Here is an 18004-nt window from a genome sequence, read left to right on the forward strand (position 1 = left end):
GTTGACCATTTGAACATGATTTCAGAGGGGTTGGGTTAAATGCGGAAGACACATTTCAGTTGAATGCATTCGCTGTACAACTGACTAGGTATCCCCTTTTCCTTTCCCATTCTTGTGTTTCCATATCCATCAGTTTTTGTGACACTAGTTGTGATACTATACCCACAGTGTACAACAATGAAATGTTGGTTAAATATTTGTTTCATATATTTTATATACCTGCATTTGTTCTGGGTATAAATGGTATGAATTTCCTGTCCTTATATTTGAGATGAAGGTGCATTAGGTTTTTATTCCCAACAAGGGCAATATGCGTCAGAGTATTTTCACATACACTGACTGTACAAAACATTAGTTGAGTTGCACCATCTTTTGCCCTCGAACAGCCTCAATTCGTCCGGGGCATGGACTGTACAATGTGTCAAGCGTTCCGAAGGGATGCTGACCCATGTTGACTCCAATGCTTTCCACCGTTGTGTCAAGTTGGCTGGATGTCCTTTGGGTGGTGGACCATTTTTGATACACACACAGGATACTGTTGAGCATGGAAAAACCCAGCAGCGTTGCCGTTCTTTACACACTTAAACTGGTGTGCCTGGCATATACTACCATACCCTGTTCAATGGCACTTAAATCTTTTGACCTGCCCACTCACCCTCTGAATGGCACATATACACAATCTGTCTCAATTGTCCCAAGGCTTAAATCGACTTCAATGAGTGTAGATGAAGGGGAGAAGACAGGTTCAATTATTTTTAACAGGTGACATCATAAAGGGATTGTCGTGTCTTTGGCTATGCTGGATTAAGTGATATGACATGCTATTCTATAAAATAATTTCTCTGTAATTAATATCACCTGATTGAGCTAATCATGTAAATGTAATTAACTAAAGAGTCGGGCACCACAAAATAACATTTATAGAGCTGTTATCTTCCGAATAAACTTTTTTTTTGTTTTTTTGAATTTGACCCCTTTTCCTCCCCAATTTCGTGGTATCCAATTGTTTTAGTAGCTACTATCTTGTCTCATCGCTACAACTCCCGTACGGGCTCGGGAGAGACGAAGGTTGAAAGTCATGCGTCCTCCGATACACAACGCAACCAAGCCGCACTGCTTCTTAACACAGCGCGCATCCAACCCGGAAGCCAGCCACACCAATGTGTCGGAGGAAACATCGTGCACCTGGCAACCTTGGTTAGCTTGCACTGCGCCCGGCCCGCCACAGGAGTCGCTGGTGCGTGATGAGACAAGGATATCCCTACCGGCCAAGCCCTCCCTAACCCGGACGACGCTAGGCCATTTGTGCGTCGCCCCACGGACCTCCCGGTCGCGGCAGAGCCTGGGCACGAACCCAGAGTCTCTAATCATGTAAATGTAATTAACTAGAGAGTTGGGCACCACGAAATCATATTTATAGAGCTGTTATCTTCCGAATAAACTCTTAAAGACCTAGTAATATTTTACATCAATAGCAGTTAATATCAATCGTCATCTTAATTCAGTCTCATCTGAAAGTTGTAAATTCTTGGTTATCTGCACGAACCCTGGCTAACAATTTGAATCAGCAATACAAAATTAGGTTTAATTATTTATTTACTAAATACCTAACTAATCACACAGAATTACACATACACATAATTAAATCATAACTTGATTACAAATGACCTCATAAAGGAAAACGTCCCTAGTGGGCGGAACCGATATGACAGCTTGTTACACAAAGGAAAAGGGGCTGGTTTGAGTGAAAGAGCTGAGGGACACAGGGAGAAGCTGTGCTATCGTAAATACAGTATCTGATGCATTCTAAATTACCGCCCATTTGGAAAAGGACAATGCAATAAATATTTACTCTGAGCTGCTCTTCAGTAGGTTGGTGGTAGATGGAAGGCCGTGTTGCCAAACCGAGTCCTTTGAAGAATGTATCTGGTTGTCAATTGGATACGTTGTAGTAATGTCGTTGGGTGATAGACAGGATACTCTGTCTGTTCCTTCCTAACCCTCGTTGCATCTGCTGTTGCTAACACAACGGCTAGGAGGTATCACTTCTGTAGTGAAGTCGCTCTGGATAAGAGCGTCTGCTAAATGACTTAAATGTAAATGTAATGAATAGGAGTTCAAAGTTCATACCATTCGCAACCAAAGCTCACGCTGATGTTGGCTTCATTCTGTAGTTATCTGAACCATTCTGACATTGGACCGTCGTCCTACATCCTCGGAACAGGAAGTTATATAGGAAGGGAGAGGAGGGCGTGTTTGAAAAGTTTTATAGCCCATGTCCCTTCACAGGGGCAGGCCACTGATTGAGCAGCCCTATCTTATGAAAACCCAAATCTCACATTTTAGAAGCTAAAATCACATTTCATCCCATCACGAATAATTTCATATTCAAACATTTAAATTGAACAACAATTCCATGTGAATCCGATAACTCTGATGTGTAGACTTTCCACTGTAGAGTTTGTCATCTTATCATTGATGAGAATGTCTCAGTTGACAACCGAACTGACATCATATTCATTAAGTATCATATGTTCAATTGTTCCGATTACCAGAATATAGTTCATTTCCCCCACCTTCTGATGTTCCCAGAATCTCTATGTTAACCAAGGGTTTTGCAAATGTAAGTAACCTCAGTATGGTAGAGAGAGGAAAAAGGGGGGAAGAGGTATTTATGACTGTCAATCACCACCTTCCGGAGACACCTGAAACCCCACCTCTTTAAGGAATACCTAGGATAGGATAAAGTAATCCTTCTCACCCCCCCCCCCCCCTTAAAAGATTTAGATGCACTATTGTAAAGTGGCTGTTCCACTGGATGTCTTAAGGTGAACGCACCAATTTGTAAGTCGCTCTGGATAAGAGCGTCTGCTAAATGACTTAAATGTAATGTAAAAAATGTCATAAACCTACCCCCCAGGCCAACGTCATGACAGGATCATACCTTTCATCTAGAATCACCTGGTCAGTCTGTCATGGAAACAGCAGGTGTTCCTAATGTTTTATACACTTCTACAACCAATCTCAGTCCTCTTTAAAGTGAACTCTAAAAAAGGAAAATAACTCTGTTCTTTTAGTATTCACACTGCCTTTGAGGACCAGTTCACTTCACCCATTTTGTGGTCCTCTTTGCATTCACATTGCTATGTTTAGAAAGGAACCAAGATCTTTTTCCAAAATTCACTGAATGCACTGGGTTTTTCCAAAGTGCAGGACAAGCCATTCCATCAGTTTGTCATCGGACAGCTAGATAGACCTACTTACATTTTGGAAGCTAATATATTCCATTTAGTTAAAAGATTAGGCATAATAATTGTAATCAAAATATACTATTAACATGTAGATATTATTGGTAACAAATAGCAGAATAATAACTGCAGATTAAGTAATGTTGTAATTATAAATTGCACACCCAAGGTAGGCTACTGCCCCTTTAAGACCTAGAATAGATTTTGTACCCTATGTTGTGATTCTCACCAAATACACTGCTCAAAAAAATAAAGGGAACACTAAAATAACACATCCTAGATCTGAATGAATGAAATATTCTTATTAAATACTTTTTTCTTTACATATGTGCTGACAACAAAATCACACAAAAATGATCAATGGAAATCAAATTTATCAACCCATGGAGGTCTGGATTTGGAATCACACTCAAAATTAAAGTGGAAAACCACAGAATGATCCAACTTTGATGTAATGTCCTTAAAACAAGTCAAAAATGAGGCTCAGTAGTGTGTGTGTGGCCTCCACGTGCCTGTATGACCTCCCTACGACGCCTGGGCATGCTCCTGATGAGGTGACGGATGGTCTTCTGAGGGATCTCCTCCCAGACCTGGACTAAAGCATCCGCCAACTCCTGGACAGTCTGTGGTGCAACGTGGCGTTGGTGGATGGAGCGAGACATGATGTCCCAGATGTGCTCAATTGGATTCAGGTCTGGGGAACGGGCGGGCCAGTCCATAGCATCAATGCCTTCCTCTTGCAGGAACTGCTGACACACTCCAGCCACATGAGGTCTAGCATTATCTTGCATTAGGAGGAACCGAGGGCCAACCGCACCAGCATATGGTCTCACAAGGGGTCTGAGGATCTCATCTCGGTACCTAATGGCAGTCAGGCTACCTCTGGCGAGCACATGGAGGGGTGTGCGGCCCCCCAAAGAAATGCCACCCCACACCATGACTGACCCACCGCCAAACCGGTCATGCTGGAGGATGTTGCAGGCAGCAGAACGTTCTCCACGGCGTCTCCAGACTCTGTCACGTCTGTCACATGTGCTCAGTGTGAACCTGCTTTCATCTGTGAAGAGCACAGGGCGCCAGTGGCGAATTTGCCAATCTTGGTGTTCTCTGGCAAATGCCAAACGTCCTGCACGGTGTTGGGCTGTAAGCACAACCCCCACCTGTGGACGTTGGGCCCTCATACCACCATCATGGAGTCTGTTTATGACCGTTTGAGCAGACACATGCACATTTGTGGCCTGCTGGAGGTCATTTTGCAGGGCTCTGGCAGTTACATTGTGTTGTTTAAGTGTTCCCTTTATTTTTTTGAGCAGTGTATATTTTGATTTGTCACATATGGCAAACAAATCATCTGAACTAAACTCCACATATGTTTGAATGTCTGTGCATCCTTGACAATCTCAATATCCAAAACTAGCACAAGTTTTTTCCACGGACATGCACATCAACTTCTCTTTTTTTTGTGGCACCAATATGTTGTGGAGGGTTGTGGCAGGGGCAACAGCGTTGCAGTAGTCTCGTGCAGGGTTTCCCAAACTGTGGTAAATGTATGGTAGGGTATTGTATTTATTGTGGTCAATGTATGGTAGGGTATTGTATTTATTGTGGTAAATGGATGGTGGTGTATTGTATTTGTTGTGGTGTATTGTATTTGTTGTGGTAAATGGATGGTGGTGTATTGTATTTGTTGTGGTGTATTGTATGGTGGTATATTGTATTTATTGTGGTAAATGGATGGTGGTGTATCGTATTGTTGTGGTAAATGGATGGTGGTGTATTGTATTTGTTGTGGTAAATGGATGGTGGTGTATTGTATTTCTTGTGGTAAATGGATGGTGGTGTATTGTATTTTTTGTGGCATATTGTATTTGTTGTGGTAAATGGATGGTGGTGTATTTGTTGTGGTAAATGGAAGGTGGTTTATTGTATTTGTTGTGGTAAATGGATGGTGGTGTATTGTATTTGTTGTGGTAAATTGATGGTGGTGTATTGTATTTGTTGTGGTAAATGGATGGTGGTGTATTGTATTTATTGTGGTAAATGGATGGTGGTGTATTGTATTTCTTGTGGTAAATGGATGGTGGTGTATTGTATTTGTTGTGGTGTATTGTATTTGTTGTGGTAAATGGATGGTGGTGTATTGTATTTGTTGTGGTAAATGGATGGTGGTGTATTGTATTTCTTGTGGTAAATGGATGGTGGTGTATTGTATTTATTGTGGTCAATGTATGGTAGGGTATTGTATTTGTTGTGGTAAATGGATGGTGGCGTATTGTATTTTTTGTGGTAAATGGATGGTGGTGTATTGTATTTATTGTGGTAAATGGATGGTGGTGTATTGTATTTCTTGTGGTAAATGGATGGTGATGTATTGTATTTTTTGTGGCATATTGTATTTGTTGTGGTAAATGGATGGTGGCGTATTGTATTTGTTGTGGTAAATGGATGGTGGCGTATTGTATTTGTTGTGGTAAATGGATGGTGACGTATTATATTTGTTGTGGTAAATGGATGGTGGCGTATTATATTTTTTGTGGCATATTGTATTTGTTGTGGTAAATGGATGGTGGTGTATTGTATTTGTTGTGGTAAATGGATGGTGATGTATTGTATTTATTGTGGTAATGAGGTTTCATTGATTCAAAAACTCCATTGCTTCAACCTTCCTTAATTGAAGTTGTGCCTAAATGTAATGCCGTACAGTATATGCGACAAGAATACTATATCAAATAAGGGTAGTACAGATAGTATTTGTACAATGTGGGGCGGCAGGTAGCCTAGTGGTTAGTGTTGGGCCAGTATCAGAAAGGTTGCTAGATCGAATCCCCAGGCTGACAAGGTAAAAATCTGTCGTTCTGCCTCTGAACAAGGCAGTTAACTGTTCCTAAGAATTTGTTCTTAACTGACTTGCCTAGTTAAAGGTTAAATAAATGAATGTGCGTATATAGTGCATTGGAAAAGCCAATTGTGTCAGCTACATTAGGCTTTCCCCTTGTACTATGATAGGACTATTATGAAGTATTAAAACCCAATTTGGATCGTCCCAAGTAGATGGTTTGTAGATGTTCACAATAACTGTCAACGTTTCTCTAACTATCCACTTGCCCTAAACCTAACCTAAACCTAACCTTAACCTAACCTAACCTTAACCTAACCCTAACCTAAACCTAACCTTAACCTTAACCTAACCTTAACCTAACCTAACCTTAACCTAACCCTAACCTAAACCTAACCTTAACCTTAACCTAACCTTAACCTAAACCTAACCTAACCTTAACCTTAGCAAGCAGTTGCTTATCAACAGATTTGTTGATAGTATGACCATCTAAATAAAGTGTGACCTAAGTATTCTCCCAAAATCATATGATGGCCTATAAATGAGAAATTGGCTCAAGGCCATAAGGATTTCAATCTCTGTCCAATCTCAGGTGTGTGTATTCATTTGGGTCCTACAGTAGAAAGCCTACTCTTCAAATATTCTTAGGACATTTAATGGAGAATTTCCATGACTCAGCTGTAGCATCATTATGTTGCCTCTTCCTTCTGCATGTTACAACCAGTAGGTCTATCCTGAGCCCAAACAGTGGTTTCCAATCCATATAATTGTGGAGTGGAGGTATGTTTTTTTTATCACAGCTAGATTATAAATCAGGAGTGAGAGATCATCAGTGCTTCTACACCTGCATTGCTTGCTGTTTGGGGTTTTAGGCTGGGTTTCTGTACAGCACTTTGAGATATCAGCTGATGTACGAAGGGCTATATAAATACATTTGATTTGATTTTTGATCAGGCTAATAATCTCGGTCTTGTGACCAAATGTAATAGATCACTCACATGTGACTCAGGTCAGGTGACCGTTCACCATGGCAACTTAACTGGTTAAACCAGAACCTCATCCCCACATGATTCATGACTACAGTCTATGTACAGTAGGATTACAGTAGGTGTGTTATTCCTCTCAAAGAGTAAGCATTACACCAGATAGCATATACAGTAGCCTTTAAGAGCATCTGGTATACAGAGTAGCCTACAATTACGCATTGGCTTGGCAGCACAGTCTTGTGTTATCCAGAGTTCTCAGTGTCATACAAGGCAATACATGAGTCAAATACCTTTTTGAATGGAGATACAGTCTTTATTGTTACAAGCCGAGGGTAAAGCGCGCGTGTGTGTGAGCATTACTGAACCTAGACGGCATGAGTATCTCACCCCTTTCCTTTTCAGATTCCTAAAAAGAAAGTTATATTCACTCACTGTAATACACTTTGGATGACAGTTCAATTATATTATAATATCCCTTCTATTGAAAAAAAGTAAACATTTTCTCTATGTAGCCTACATAATATCCTGAAATGCACTTTTCACCTCCTGAAATGCACTTTTCATGTCATCAGAGACATGCCGTCATCAGCAGATCTATGCGTTGAAAGCCCAATCTTCTTTCAACAATGTCTCAAAACGGGCTGCACCCACTCCACACCTGTTGTCGCCTTAGGATGCCACCATAGAGAAGAAACTGAGTTTTGGATTGAAGGAGATGATTCAGGACAGTGAAAAAGAGGTGGAAAAGGGAAGGAGGAAATGGAAAAGAAAAAGAGGGAGAGAGAAAGCAAGTACATGGAGAAGAGGGTGAAGAAGGAAATGGAGCAGATGAGAGAGTGAGAATGATAATGGAAGGCGGGAAGTAGAGAACAAAGGAAGAGAAGGAAGTATATGAGGAGGCATTAATGGAGCTGGAGAAAGACCAAAAAAGACTGGAAAGTGTAATACAGAATCTGGGGGACGTGATGGAGAGCATAGCGATGGCAAGGGATTCCCTCAGAAAGAGCAAAGAGAGAGAGCAGGAGGACGATGAGAGGACGACAAAATAAATGCAGGATGAGAGGAGGGAGTTGAAGACTTTTCAAGAAAAAGTGCAAGAAAACCGGATGGAAAATACAGGTACAGACACTTCACATAACGACAATTTGAGTGAACTAACTTCTGTAATTACCTCAACGGTAGTCTATAAGACAATGATATTGACACCCTTGTTTGTGTACTGCACAACACCAGCGTCATATGAATAGAATACTATACAAGTACCTACAGTTGAAATGGAAAGTTTACGTACACTTAGGTTAGTCATTAAAACTTGTTTTTCAACCACTCCACAAATTTCTTGTTAACAAACTGTAGTTTTGGTAAGTCGGTTAGGACATCTACTTTGTGCATGGCACAAGTCATTTTTCCAACAATTGTTTAGACAGATTATGTCACTTATAATTCACTGTATCACAATTCCAGTAGGTCAGAAGTTTACATACACTAAGTTGACTGTGCCTTTAAACAGCTTGGAAAATTCCAGAAAACTATGTCATGGCTTTAGAAGCTTCTGATAGGCTAATTGAAATCATTTGAGTCCATTGGAGATGTACCTGTGGATGTATTTCAAAGGCCTACCTTCAAACTCAGTGCCTCTTTTCTTGACTTCATGGGAAAATCAAAATAAATCAGCCAAATTGTAGACCTCCACGAGTCTGGTTTATCCTTGGGAACAATTTCCAAATGCCTGAAGGTACCACGTTCATCTGTACAAACAATAAAATGCAAGTATAAACACCATGGGACCACACAGCCATCATACCGCTAAGGAAGGAGACGTGTTCTGTCTCCTAGAGATGCACCTACCTTGTGAAGATGCTGGAGGAAACGGGTACAAAAGTACGTGGGTGGCAGCATCATGTTGTGTTGCTTTGCTGCAGGAGGGACTGGTGCAATTCACAAAATAGATGGCATTGAGGCAGGAAAATGATGTGGACATATTGAAGCAGCATCTCAAGACATCAGTCAGGAAGTTAAAGCTTAGTCGCAAATGGGTCTTCCAAATAGACAATAACCCCAAGCATACTTCCAAAGTTGTGGCAAAATGGCTTAATAAGGACAACAAACTCAAGGTATTGGAGTGGCCATCACAAAGCCCTGACCTCAATCCTATAGAAAATTTGTGGGCAGAACTGAAAAAGTGTGTGCGAGCAAGGAGGCCTACAAACCTGACTCAGTTACACCAGCTCTGTCAGGAGGAATGGGCTAAAATTCACCCAACTTATTGTGGGAAGCTTGTGGAAGGCTACCCGAAACGTTTGACTCAAGTTAAACAATTTAAAGGCAATAATACCAAATACAAATTGAGTGTATGTAAACTTCTGATCCACTGGGAATGTGATGAAAGACATAAACCCTTAAATAAATCATTCCCCACTATTATTCTGACATTTCACATTCTTAAAATAAAGTGGTGATCCTAAGAGGGAATTTTTACTAGGATTAAATGTCAGAAATGGTGAAAACTGAGTTTAAATGTATTTGGCTAAGGTGATTGTAAACTTCTGACTTCAACTGTATATGGCCAAAGCAGATGTCATTCACTAACTAACATTAGCTTGTATTCATAGCCAGAGCCACTATTCAGTTGCGAATGAATGGTAGCATGGTCTTGTCTGAATGCAGAAACCACATCAAGCTTAACATCCTTATCATTTATCGCCCTCCAGGTTCCCTCGGAGAGTTCATCAATGAGCTTGATGCCTTGATAAGCTCCTTTCCTGAGGACGGCTCACCTCTCACAGTTCTGGGCGACTTTAACCTCCCCACGTCTACCTTTGACTCATTCCTCTCTGCCTCCTTCTTTCCACTCCTCTCCTCTTTTGACCTCACCCTCTCACCTTCCCCCCCTACTCACAAGGCAGGAAATACGCTCGACCTCATCTTTACTAGATGCTGTTCTTCCACTAACCTCGTTGCAACTCCCCTCCAAGTCTCCGACCACTACCTTGTATCCTTTTCCCTCTCGCTCTCATCCAACACTTCCCACACTGCCCCTACTCGGATGGTATCGCGCCGTCCCAACCTTCGCTCTCTCTCCCCCGCTACTCTCTCCTCTTCCATCCTATCATCTCTTCCCTCTGCTCAAACCTTCTCCAACCTATCTCCTGATTCTGCCACCTCAACCCTCCTCTCCTCCCTTTCTGCATCCTTTGACTCTCTATGTCCCCTATCCTCCAGGCCGACTCGGTCCTCCCCTCCCGCTCCGTGGCTCGACGACTCATTGCGAGCTCACAGAACAGGGCTCCGGGCAGCCGAGCGGAAATGGAGGAAAACTCGCCTCCCTGCGGACCTGACATCCTTTCACTCCCTCCTCTCTACATTTTCCTCTTCTCTCTCTGCTGCTAAAGCCACTTTCTACCACTCTAAATTCCAAGCATCTGCCTCTAACCCTAGGAAGCTCTTTGCAACCTTCTCCTCCCTCCTGAATCCTCCTCCCCCTCCCCCTCCTCCCTCTCTGCAGATGACTTCGTCAACCATTTTGAAAAGAAGGTCGACGACATCCGATCCTCGTTTGCTAAGTCAAACGACACCGCTGGTTCTGCTCACACTGCCCTACCCTGTGCTCTGACCTCTTTCTCCCTCTCTCTCCAGATGAAATCTCGCGTCTTGTGACGGCCGGCCGCACAACAACCTGCCCGCTTGACCCTATCCCCTCCTCTCTTCTCCAGACCATTTCCGGAGACCTTCTCCCTTACCTCACCTCGCTCATCAACTCATCCCTGACCGCTGGCTACGTCCCTTCCGTCTTCAAGAGAGCGAGAGTTGCACCCCTTCTGAAAAAACCTACACTCGATCCCTCCGATGTCAACAACTACAGACCAGTATCCCTTCTTTCTTTTCTCTCCAAAACTCTTGAACGTGCCGTCCTTGGCCAGCTCTCCCGCTATCTCTCTCAGAATGACCTTCTTGATCCAAATCAGTCAGGTTTCAAGACTAGTCATTCAACTGAGACTGCTCTTCTCTGTATCACGGAGGCGCTCCGCACTGCTAAAGCTAACTCTCTCCTCTGCTCTCATCCTTCTAGACCTATCGGCTGCCTTCGATACTGTGAACCATCAGATCCTCCTCTCCACCCTCTCCGAGTTGGGCATCTCCGGCGCGGCCCACGCTTGGATTGCGTCCTACCTGACAGGTCGCTCCTACCAGGTGGCGTGGCGAGAATCCGTCTCCACACCACGTGCTCTCACCACTGGTGTCCCCCAGGGCTCTGTTCTAGGCCCTCTCCTATTCTCGCTATACACCAAGTCACTTGGCTCTGTCATAACCTCACATGGTCTCTCCTATCATTGCTATGCAGACGACACACAATTAATCTTCTCCTTTCCCCTTCTGATGACCAGGTGGCGAATCGCATCTCTGCATGTCTGGCAGACATATCAGTGTGGATGACGGATCACCACCTCAAGCTGAACCTCGGCAAGACGGAGCTGCTCTTCCTCCCGGGAAGGACTGCCCGTTCCATGATCTCGCCATCACGGTTGACAACTCCATTGTGTCCTCCTCCCAGAGCGCTAAGAACCTTGGCGTGATCCTGGACAACACCCTGTCGTTCTCAACTAACATCAAGGCGGTGGCCCGTTCCTGTAGGTTCATGCTCTACAACATCCGCAGAGTACGACCCTGCCTCACACAGGAAGCGGCACAGGTCCTAATCCAGGCACTTGTCATCTCCCGTCTGGATTACTGCAACTCGCTGTTGGCTGGGCTCCCTGCCTGTGCCATTAAACCCCTACAACTCATCCAGAACGCCGCAGCCCGTCTGGTGTTCAACCTTCCCAAGTTCTCTCACGTCACCCCGCTCCTCCGCTCCCTCCACTGGCTTCCAGTTGAAGCTCGCATCCGCTACAAGACCATGGTGCTTGCCTACGGAGCTGTGAGGGGAATGGCACCTCAGTACCTCCAGGCTCTGATCAGGCCCTACACCCAAACAAGGGCACTGCGTTCATCCACCTCTGGCCTGCTCGCCTCCCTACCACTGAGGAAGTACAGTTCCCGCTCAGCCCAGTCAAAACTGTTCGCTGCTCTGGCCCCCCAATGGTGGAACAAACTCCCTCACGACGCCAGGACAGCGGAGTCAATCACCACCTTCCGGAGACACCTGAAACCCCACCTCTTTAAGGAATACCTAGGATAGGATAAAGTAATCCCTCTCACCCCCCCTCCCCCTTAAAAGATTTAGATGCACTACTGTTCCACTGGATGTCATAAGGTGAATGCACCAATTTGTAAGTCGCTCTGGATAAGAGCGTCTGCTAAATGACTTAAATGTAAATGTAATGATGCTGTAACTATAAAACTGTTTCTTTCACTTTCAGATTTCCAGATAGATTTCCTGACCTCATCAAAGGGGAGTAGGATGGAGGAGTGCACACACACACACAAGCTAGTACTTTTCTAAAATGTCTTAGTGAAAAACTCTAATTCAAATAAAGTCATGCAATGGCAAAGCGGTTGTGTTTTGGTCCTTAGTGTGATGCCACCTTAGCTTTAGAGGTTATAATGAGGTAAGAAACACAGCAAATTCCTCTAGGTATTTGAAATGATATCCATTTAATTTTGATTGTGATATTATGGAATCTGGTTGGTTTCAATCCGTATCGCAGAAGTATCACAGAAGATCTGCATTATAGCTTGATTGAAATTGAAAGGCAATTGTTACGGTAAACTCTGCATATGACGGCTCAATTGGAAATGACCTTTACATTTTAACGCGTCTCTTCTGGGATACGGATTGAATCCAGTCCTTAAACAGCATATGCTGAGGAGAGGACTGAGGCCTTCCGCACCTTACAGTACATATGTTATGCAGCACTTACTGTAGGCAAAAGCAAGAGTCAAAACAGTCAATCTACCGTTACTGACAACACAAATTCAAAGGCATTGGGCGCTAAAAGCTCAATAACAATGCATTTAATTTACTATTCCACTGATGCAAAATAAAGCAATGTTTTCTTGTTGTTAGGGCAGACATTTGTGCAGACTCAGACTGTTCTCACATTATTACACTGTGCAATCAAGACCCTGAAAACCTAGATGAGATGATGGATTAAAAAATATATAATACATTATAATGGTTTCAAAATAGTTGTTTTCGTAAATGAATAGGCACATCTGCAAGGCAACAATAAAGAAACAATTTAAAATACTAAAACAACCCCCAAAATGGCACCAAATATAACAGAATGTCAATGATTTAGAATTTTAAAACGATTGACAACAAAGGCCTCTGAAATGATTGGAATGTGTGTGGATGGAATGAGAATGTTCCCCCAGGGTTCCATCTCAGAACGTGGCTGATCTATCTGGAACACAAACATCTGTGGTAGGAATCTGGGTTATGGTTGAGTCGGAATGAGCTGTAATGAACCCAATGCGACCTCTTGCACCCACCCAATCCCTGCAGTACTTTAATGTTAACACTGTAGCGCATTGGCTTACTATTTAGTACATAACACTGCACAGTATAACAGCAACGGTCTCAAACACAAAGACGCATTAGTCAACATTCAACGTTCAATAAATACATCGATAAAGACTCTGATCAATATATTATGAATCAGTATATTATTTACATTTTTTTCTATTCTCTTGGTCAGAATATATTACTCTATGCATACTTCTCACTTGAGGAAAACGCTGTTAGCCAGCCCAAAAGGGTGAGTTGTGTTACAGTAGAACTGTAACAATAATTAGGTTTGTCACAATTTGGCAGCTTGCTACTGGAGGGCTTGGCATCTGGAACAGAGTAAAACAAACTCTGCAATTAAACATTTATTATTCTAATCATAAGTATTATAAAAAATATGTCGTATCACACTTAAAATAATTGCATTAAAGGCTTGGTCATAAATGATCAAAAGGAAAACCTTTTTCATTGGGGGGTATAAGTTTAAACTCATGTAGCTGTTACTGTAACTGTAGCTAGACCCTCAGGCCAAGGCAGAACCACTATGCTTTAACTCAGAATGACAGGGCACCCACTACAGAGTGGTAGTAGGCTCATTTGTCCGGTCCTGTCTGGCCCAGAGAGGTCAGAGCCTCCAGCTGCACTCCCTCACTCCGTCTTCCAGACCGTGTTGAGAACCTTGACCACCTCCTCATAGATGATGAAGACGATGGCCACATCCAGACACACACGGCCCAGCCGAGGAACCGTCCCCTTATAAAACCTAGAGAACATAGAACAAGGAGAGTAGAACATAGAATTGCATATAGAACACATGATCTCTGGAGTAGAACCTCGAGAATCCTTATGCTCCTGAAGGGTGTCATGAATAAAGTTTGATTGTATAGAAGAGTATAGTGGTGCACTTACGCTCGTACACCCTCGTGTCTCATGATCTTGACGGCACAGTCCAGTGTACTCTTATACTTATGAGCCTCCAGACCCTTAGAAAGAAAAAAACAGGGTTATTCCCTTAGACAGAGGTAGAGTTAAGTCAAACATATATTTTTGAACACATTCAATCCTTTCAGATCTAAACAAGTGCCTGTAGATGCTACCCTATGCTGTACCTGCATCCTGGTCTTGATGACATCCAGTGGGGTGTTCCCGAACACACTGGCTGCTCCTGCAATGGCTCCAAACGTTCCCGTCACCACGGGGTTAATAGCCTTACTGGGGTTATCCCCTGGGAAAAGGAGACACAGACAGAATGCTGTTTAACACTCACCCAAGTGACATACTCTCTTTTGACGCTTGTCAAAGAGAGTACCTTTTTCCAATTGACCACTAGAGGTCAGCATTTTCTGTGTGGTGTAGACCTGTACTCAAGCTTCCTGATGATGATGGCTTAGGGTGCTTTTGACCAAAGCCCTATATAGGGAACAGGATATCATCTGCCACACAACTTTGAAGTCTCATACCTTTGTACCAGTTCCTGAGGGAGGTCATGACATAGAATCGGATGGCTTGGTTGGAGCCCTGCTTCAGAACGGTGGCTGTCAGGCCTTGGTAGGTCCCCCTAATACCTTGGGGACAAAATCAGACAACAGCACTTAGCAGCACTTAGCATCACTGGATGTAGTAGCAGCATATGCAATTACCCTCTTTAAACAGTGGATGTCAGTGTGAATCCACATGTAAGGCCTTTGTTCACCGCTCCAGTTTAGGGTGGTAGGACAAAGATTAACCTCCCTAAACCCTAACCTTACCATGGAGAAATGCAAAAGTGACTGATGATCAGTGTCTATGGGTAACCTCCCCTTACACTTTTCTTACCTTGGGTTCTGATGATCTCCCTGACTCCATGGTAGAAGCCTCTGTATTTGGGGTTGGCTGAAGACTGGTCATGGATGAACTTAACCTTGAGAAAGAACACAGGGACAGTGTGATCGCCACACACACACACACTTTTATTAACAATCCCAAGCCTGCTCCAGGAAAATAGCATTATCACTTTTTCCCACTGTTCCTTATTATTTTATTATCAGTTTCTCAGAGCACTGAGAGCAGACAAGACAGCCTTGGGCTTTACTTCAGAGAATATCAGAGTACACTCCTTGAAGGATCGGGTCAACTCACCCTCACACAGCTGTTGGATTAGACAGTTAACAAATCTAGAGACTGATTTGGGATCAGCTCTTTCTACCCATCTCCATCTAAAACAGCCTAGCGGTTAGAGTGTTGGGCCAGTAACCATGGGTCGCTAGTTCATATCCCCAAGCTGACAAGGTGAAAATATGTCGATGTGCCCTTGAGCAAGGCACTTAACCCAAATTTCTCCAGGGTCACCGCTGATAATGCCAGACCCTGGCCGTGACCTCAATCTCTGAGGGTGTCTCAGGGAGAGTGGGATATGGTGACCCTGGCCGTGACCTCAGTCTCTGAGGGTGTCTCAGGGAGAGTGGGATATGGTGACCCTGGCCGTGACCTCAGTCTCTGAGGGTGTCTCAGGGAGAGTGGGATATGGTGACCCTGGCCGTGACCTCAGTCTCTGAGGGTGTCTCAGGGAGAGTGGGATATGGTGACCCTGGCCGTGACCTCAGTCTCTGAGGGTGTCTCAGGGAGAGTGGGATATGGTGACCCTGGCCGTGACCTCAGTCTCTGAGGGTGTCTCAGGAGAGTGGGATATGGTGACCCTGGCCGTGACCTCAGTCTCTGAGGGTGTCTCAGGGAGAGTGGGATATGGTGACCCTGGCCGTGACCTCAGTCTCTGAGGGTGTCTCAGGGAGAGTGGGATATGGTGACCCTGGCCGTGACCTCAGTCTCTGAGGGTGTCTCAGGGAGAGTGGGATATGGTGACCCTGGCCGTGACCTCAGTCTCTGAGGGTGTCTCAGGGAGAGTGGGATATGGTGACCCTGGCCGTGACCTCAGTCTCTGAGGGTGTCTCAGGGAGAGTGGGATATGGTGACCCTGGCCGTGACCTCAGTCTCTGAGGGTGTCTCAGGGAGAGTGGGATATGGTGACCCTGGCCGTGACCTCAGTCTCTGAGGGTGTCTCAGGGAGAGTGGGATATGGTGACCCTGGCCGTGACCTCAGTCTCTGAGGGTGTCTCAGGGAGAGTGGGATATGGTGACCCTGGCCGTGACCTCAGTCTCTGAGGGTGTCTCAGGGAGAGTGGGATATAGTGACCCTGGCCGTGACCTCAGTCTCTGAGGGTGTCTCAGGGAGAGTGGGATATGGTGACCCTGGCCGTGACCTCAATCTCTGAGGGTGTCTCAGGGAGAGTGGGATATGCAAAAAAAAACATATCTCCAATTCACATGTGGGAAATAGGAAAAATATAAGCACCCACCAAATTATTATTAGTGAGTGAGAGGTGGGCATGGAGGAGAGAAAGAGATACAGGAAAAGAAAGGGAGGAGGAGAGAGACAGGAGGAGGAGAGCAATAGGAAGAGGAGAGGGGTATAGAGGAGAGGAAGGGGAGAGAGACAGGAAGAGGAGAGGAGGAGAGCGATGGGGAAGGGGAGAGAGACAGGAGGAGAGCGATAGGAAGAGGAGAGGGGTATAGAGGAGAGGAAGGGGAGAGAGACAGGAAGAGGAGAGGAGGAGAGCGATGGGGAAGGGGAGAGAGACAGGAGGAGAGCGATAGGAAGAGGAGAGGGGTATAGAGGAGAGGAAGGGGAGAGAGACAGGAAGAGGAGAGGAGGAGAGCGATGGGGAAGGGGAGAGAGAGACAGAAAGATGAGAGGGGGGTAGATAGATGCTCTGTCTCAGACGCACCTTGACAGTCTCCATGGGGCAGACTATGAATACAGCCTCCATGACTCCAGCCCCCAGCCCACATAGCAGACCCCTGGTGCTGTTCAACTTCCCTGCCTCATCACGGGCATGGTTACTGAGATACTCAAACACACCAAACCTGAGGGAGGGGAGGGGAGGAGAGGAGAGAGAGAAAAAAAAAAGAGAGATGGAGAGAGAGAACAGGTTAATATACAGTCCATTCCAGTCAGTTTGACCAGTTCAATCAATGTAGTTCTTCTGAGTTAGTCATCGATAACAAGCAGAGCTGCTGCTCAGGTTTGAGTGTGGTACAGTGATATCAGGAAGAGGAGTTTAACATTAGTCTATCTCTAAGAATATCAGACTAGAACCTAAATCTAAAATGTTTTAGAATCATATTAGAATCTCATTAGAATCTCCCTCTAGCCTGCGTCCTCTTCAACTGAGTGGCTGAGCTTGTTACCTTGGTGACAGTAAAACACAGAAACTGATACTGTATAACTGTGAAGATGAGGAAGGTCAAAGTTACTGATATCTCTGGATGAGCTACAGAAACAATGAAAAGTCTTCAAAGAGTTCTAACCCCACTGGACACCTTAGAGGAAGCCATTTTGGGTTTAATCAGTTAAACTACCGATGAGCAGAATTTCACACCAGTTTTATCTCTGAACCCATAGTAAAGAACTGCTTAGCAATCACAGTAGAAGTCTTGCCTCAGTCCT

The 18004-nt window shown here is 44.3% G+C and overlaps 1 protein-coding gene across 1 annotated transcript in view; it reads right to left on the bottom strand.

Annotated features, from left to right (window-relative positions):
- Positions 1 to 12646: 12646 nt before the first annotated feature.
- Positions 12647 to 18004, bottom strand: part of LOC115140178 (tricarboxylate transport protein B, mitochondrial-like) — a 28089-nt gene continuing 22731 nt past the window's right edge. The window contains exons 4-9 of the mRNA XM_029678357.2: positions 17283 to 17421; positions 15337 to 15421; positions 14982 to 15086; positions 14631 to 14746; positions 14431 to 14504; positions 12647 to 14284 (exon numbers count right to left, since the gene is read on the bottom strand). Of these exons, the coding sequence (XP_029534217.1) occupies positions 14170 to 14284; positions 14431 to 14504; positions 14631 to 14746; positions 14982 to 15086; positions 15337 to 15421; positions 17283 to 17421 (634 nt within the window). The 3' untranslated portion in view covers positions 12647 to 14169. The remainder of the gene's footprint in view (positions 14285 to 14430; positions 14505 to 14630; positions 14747 to 14981; positions 15087 to 15336; positions 15422 to 17282; positions 17422 to 18004) is intronic.

The sequence above is a fragment of the Oncorhynchus nerka genome, linkage group LG13 (assembly GCF_034236695.1).
Source record: "Oncorhynchus nerka isolate Pitt River linkage group LG13, Oner_Uvic_2.0, whole genome shotgun sequence".
Taxonomy (NCBI): Eukaryota; Metazoa; Chordata; class Actinopteri; order Salmoniformes; family Salmonidae; genus Oncorhynchus; species Oncorhynchus nerka.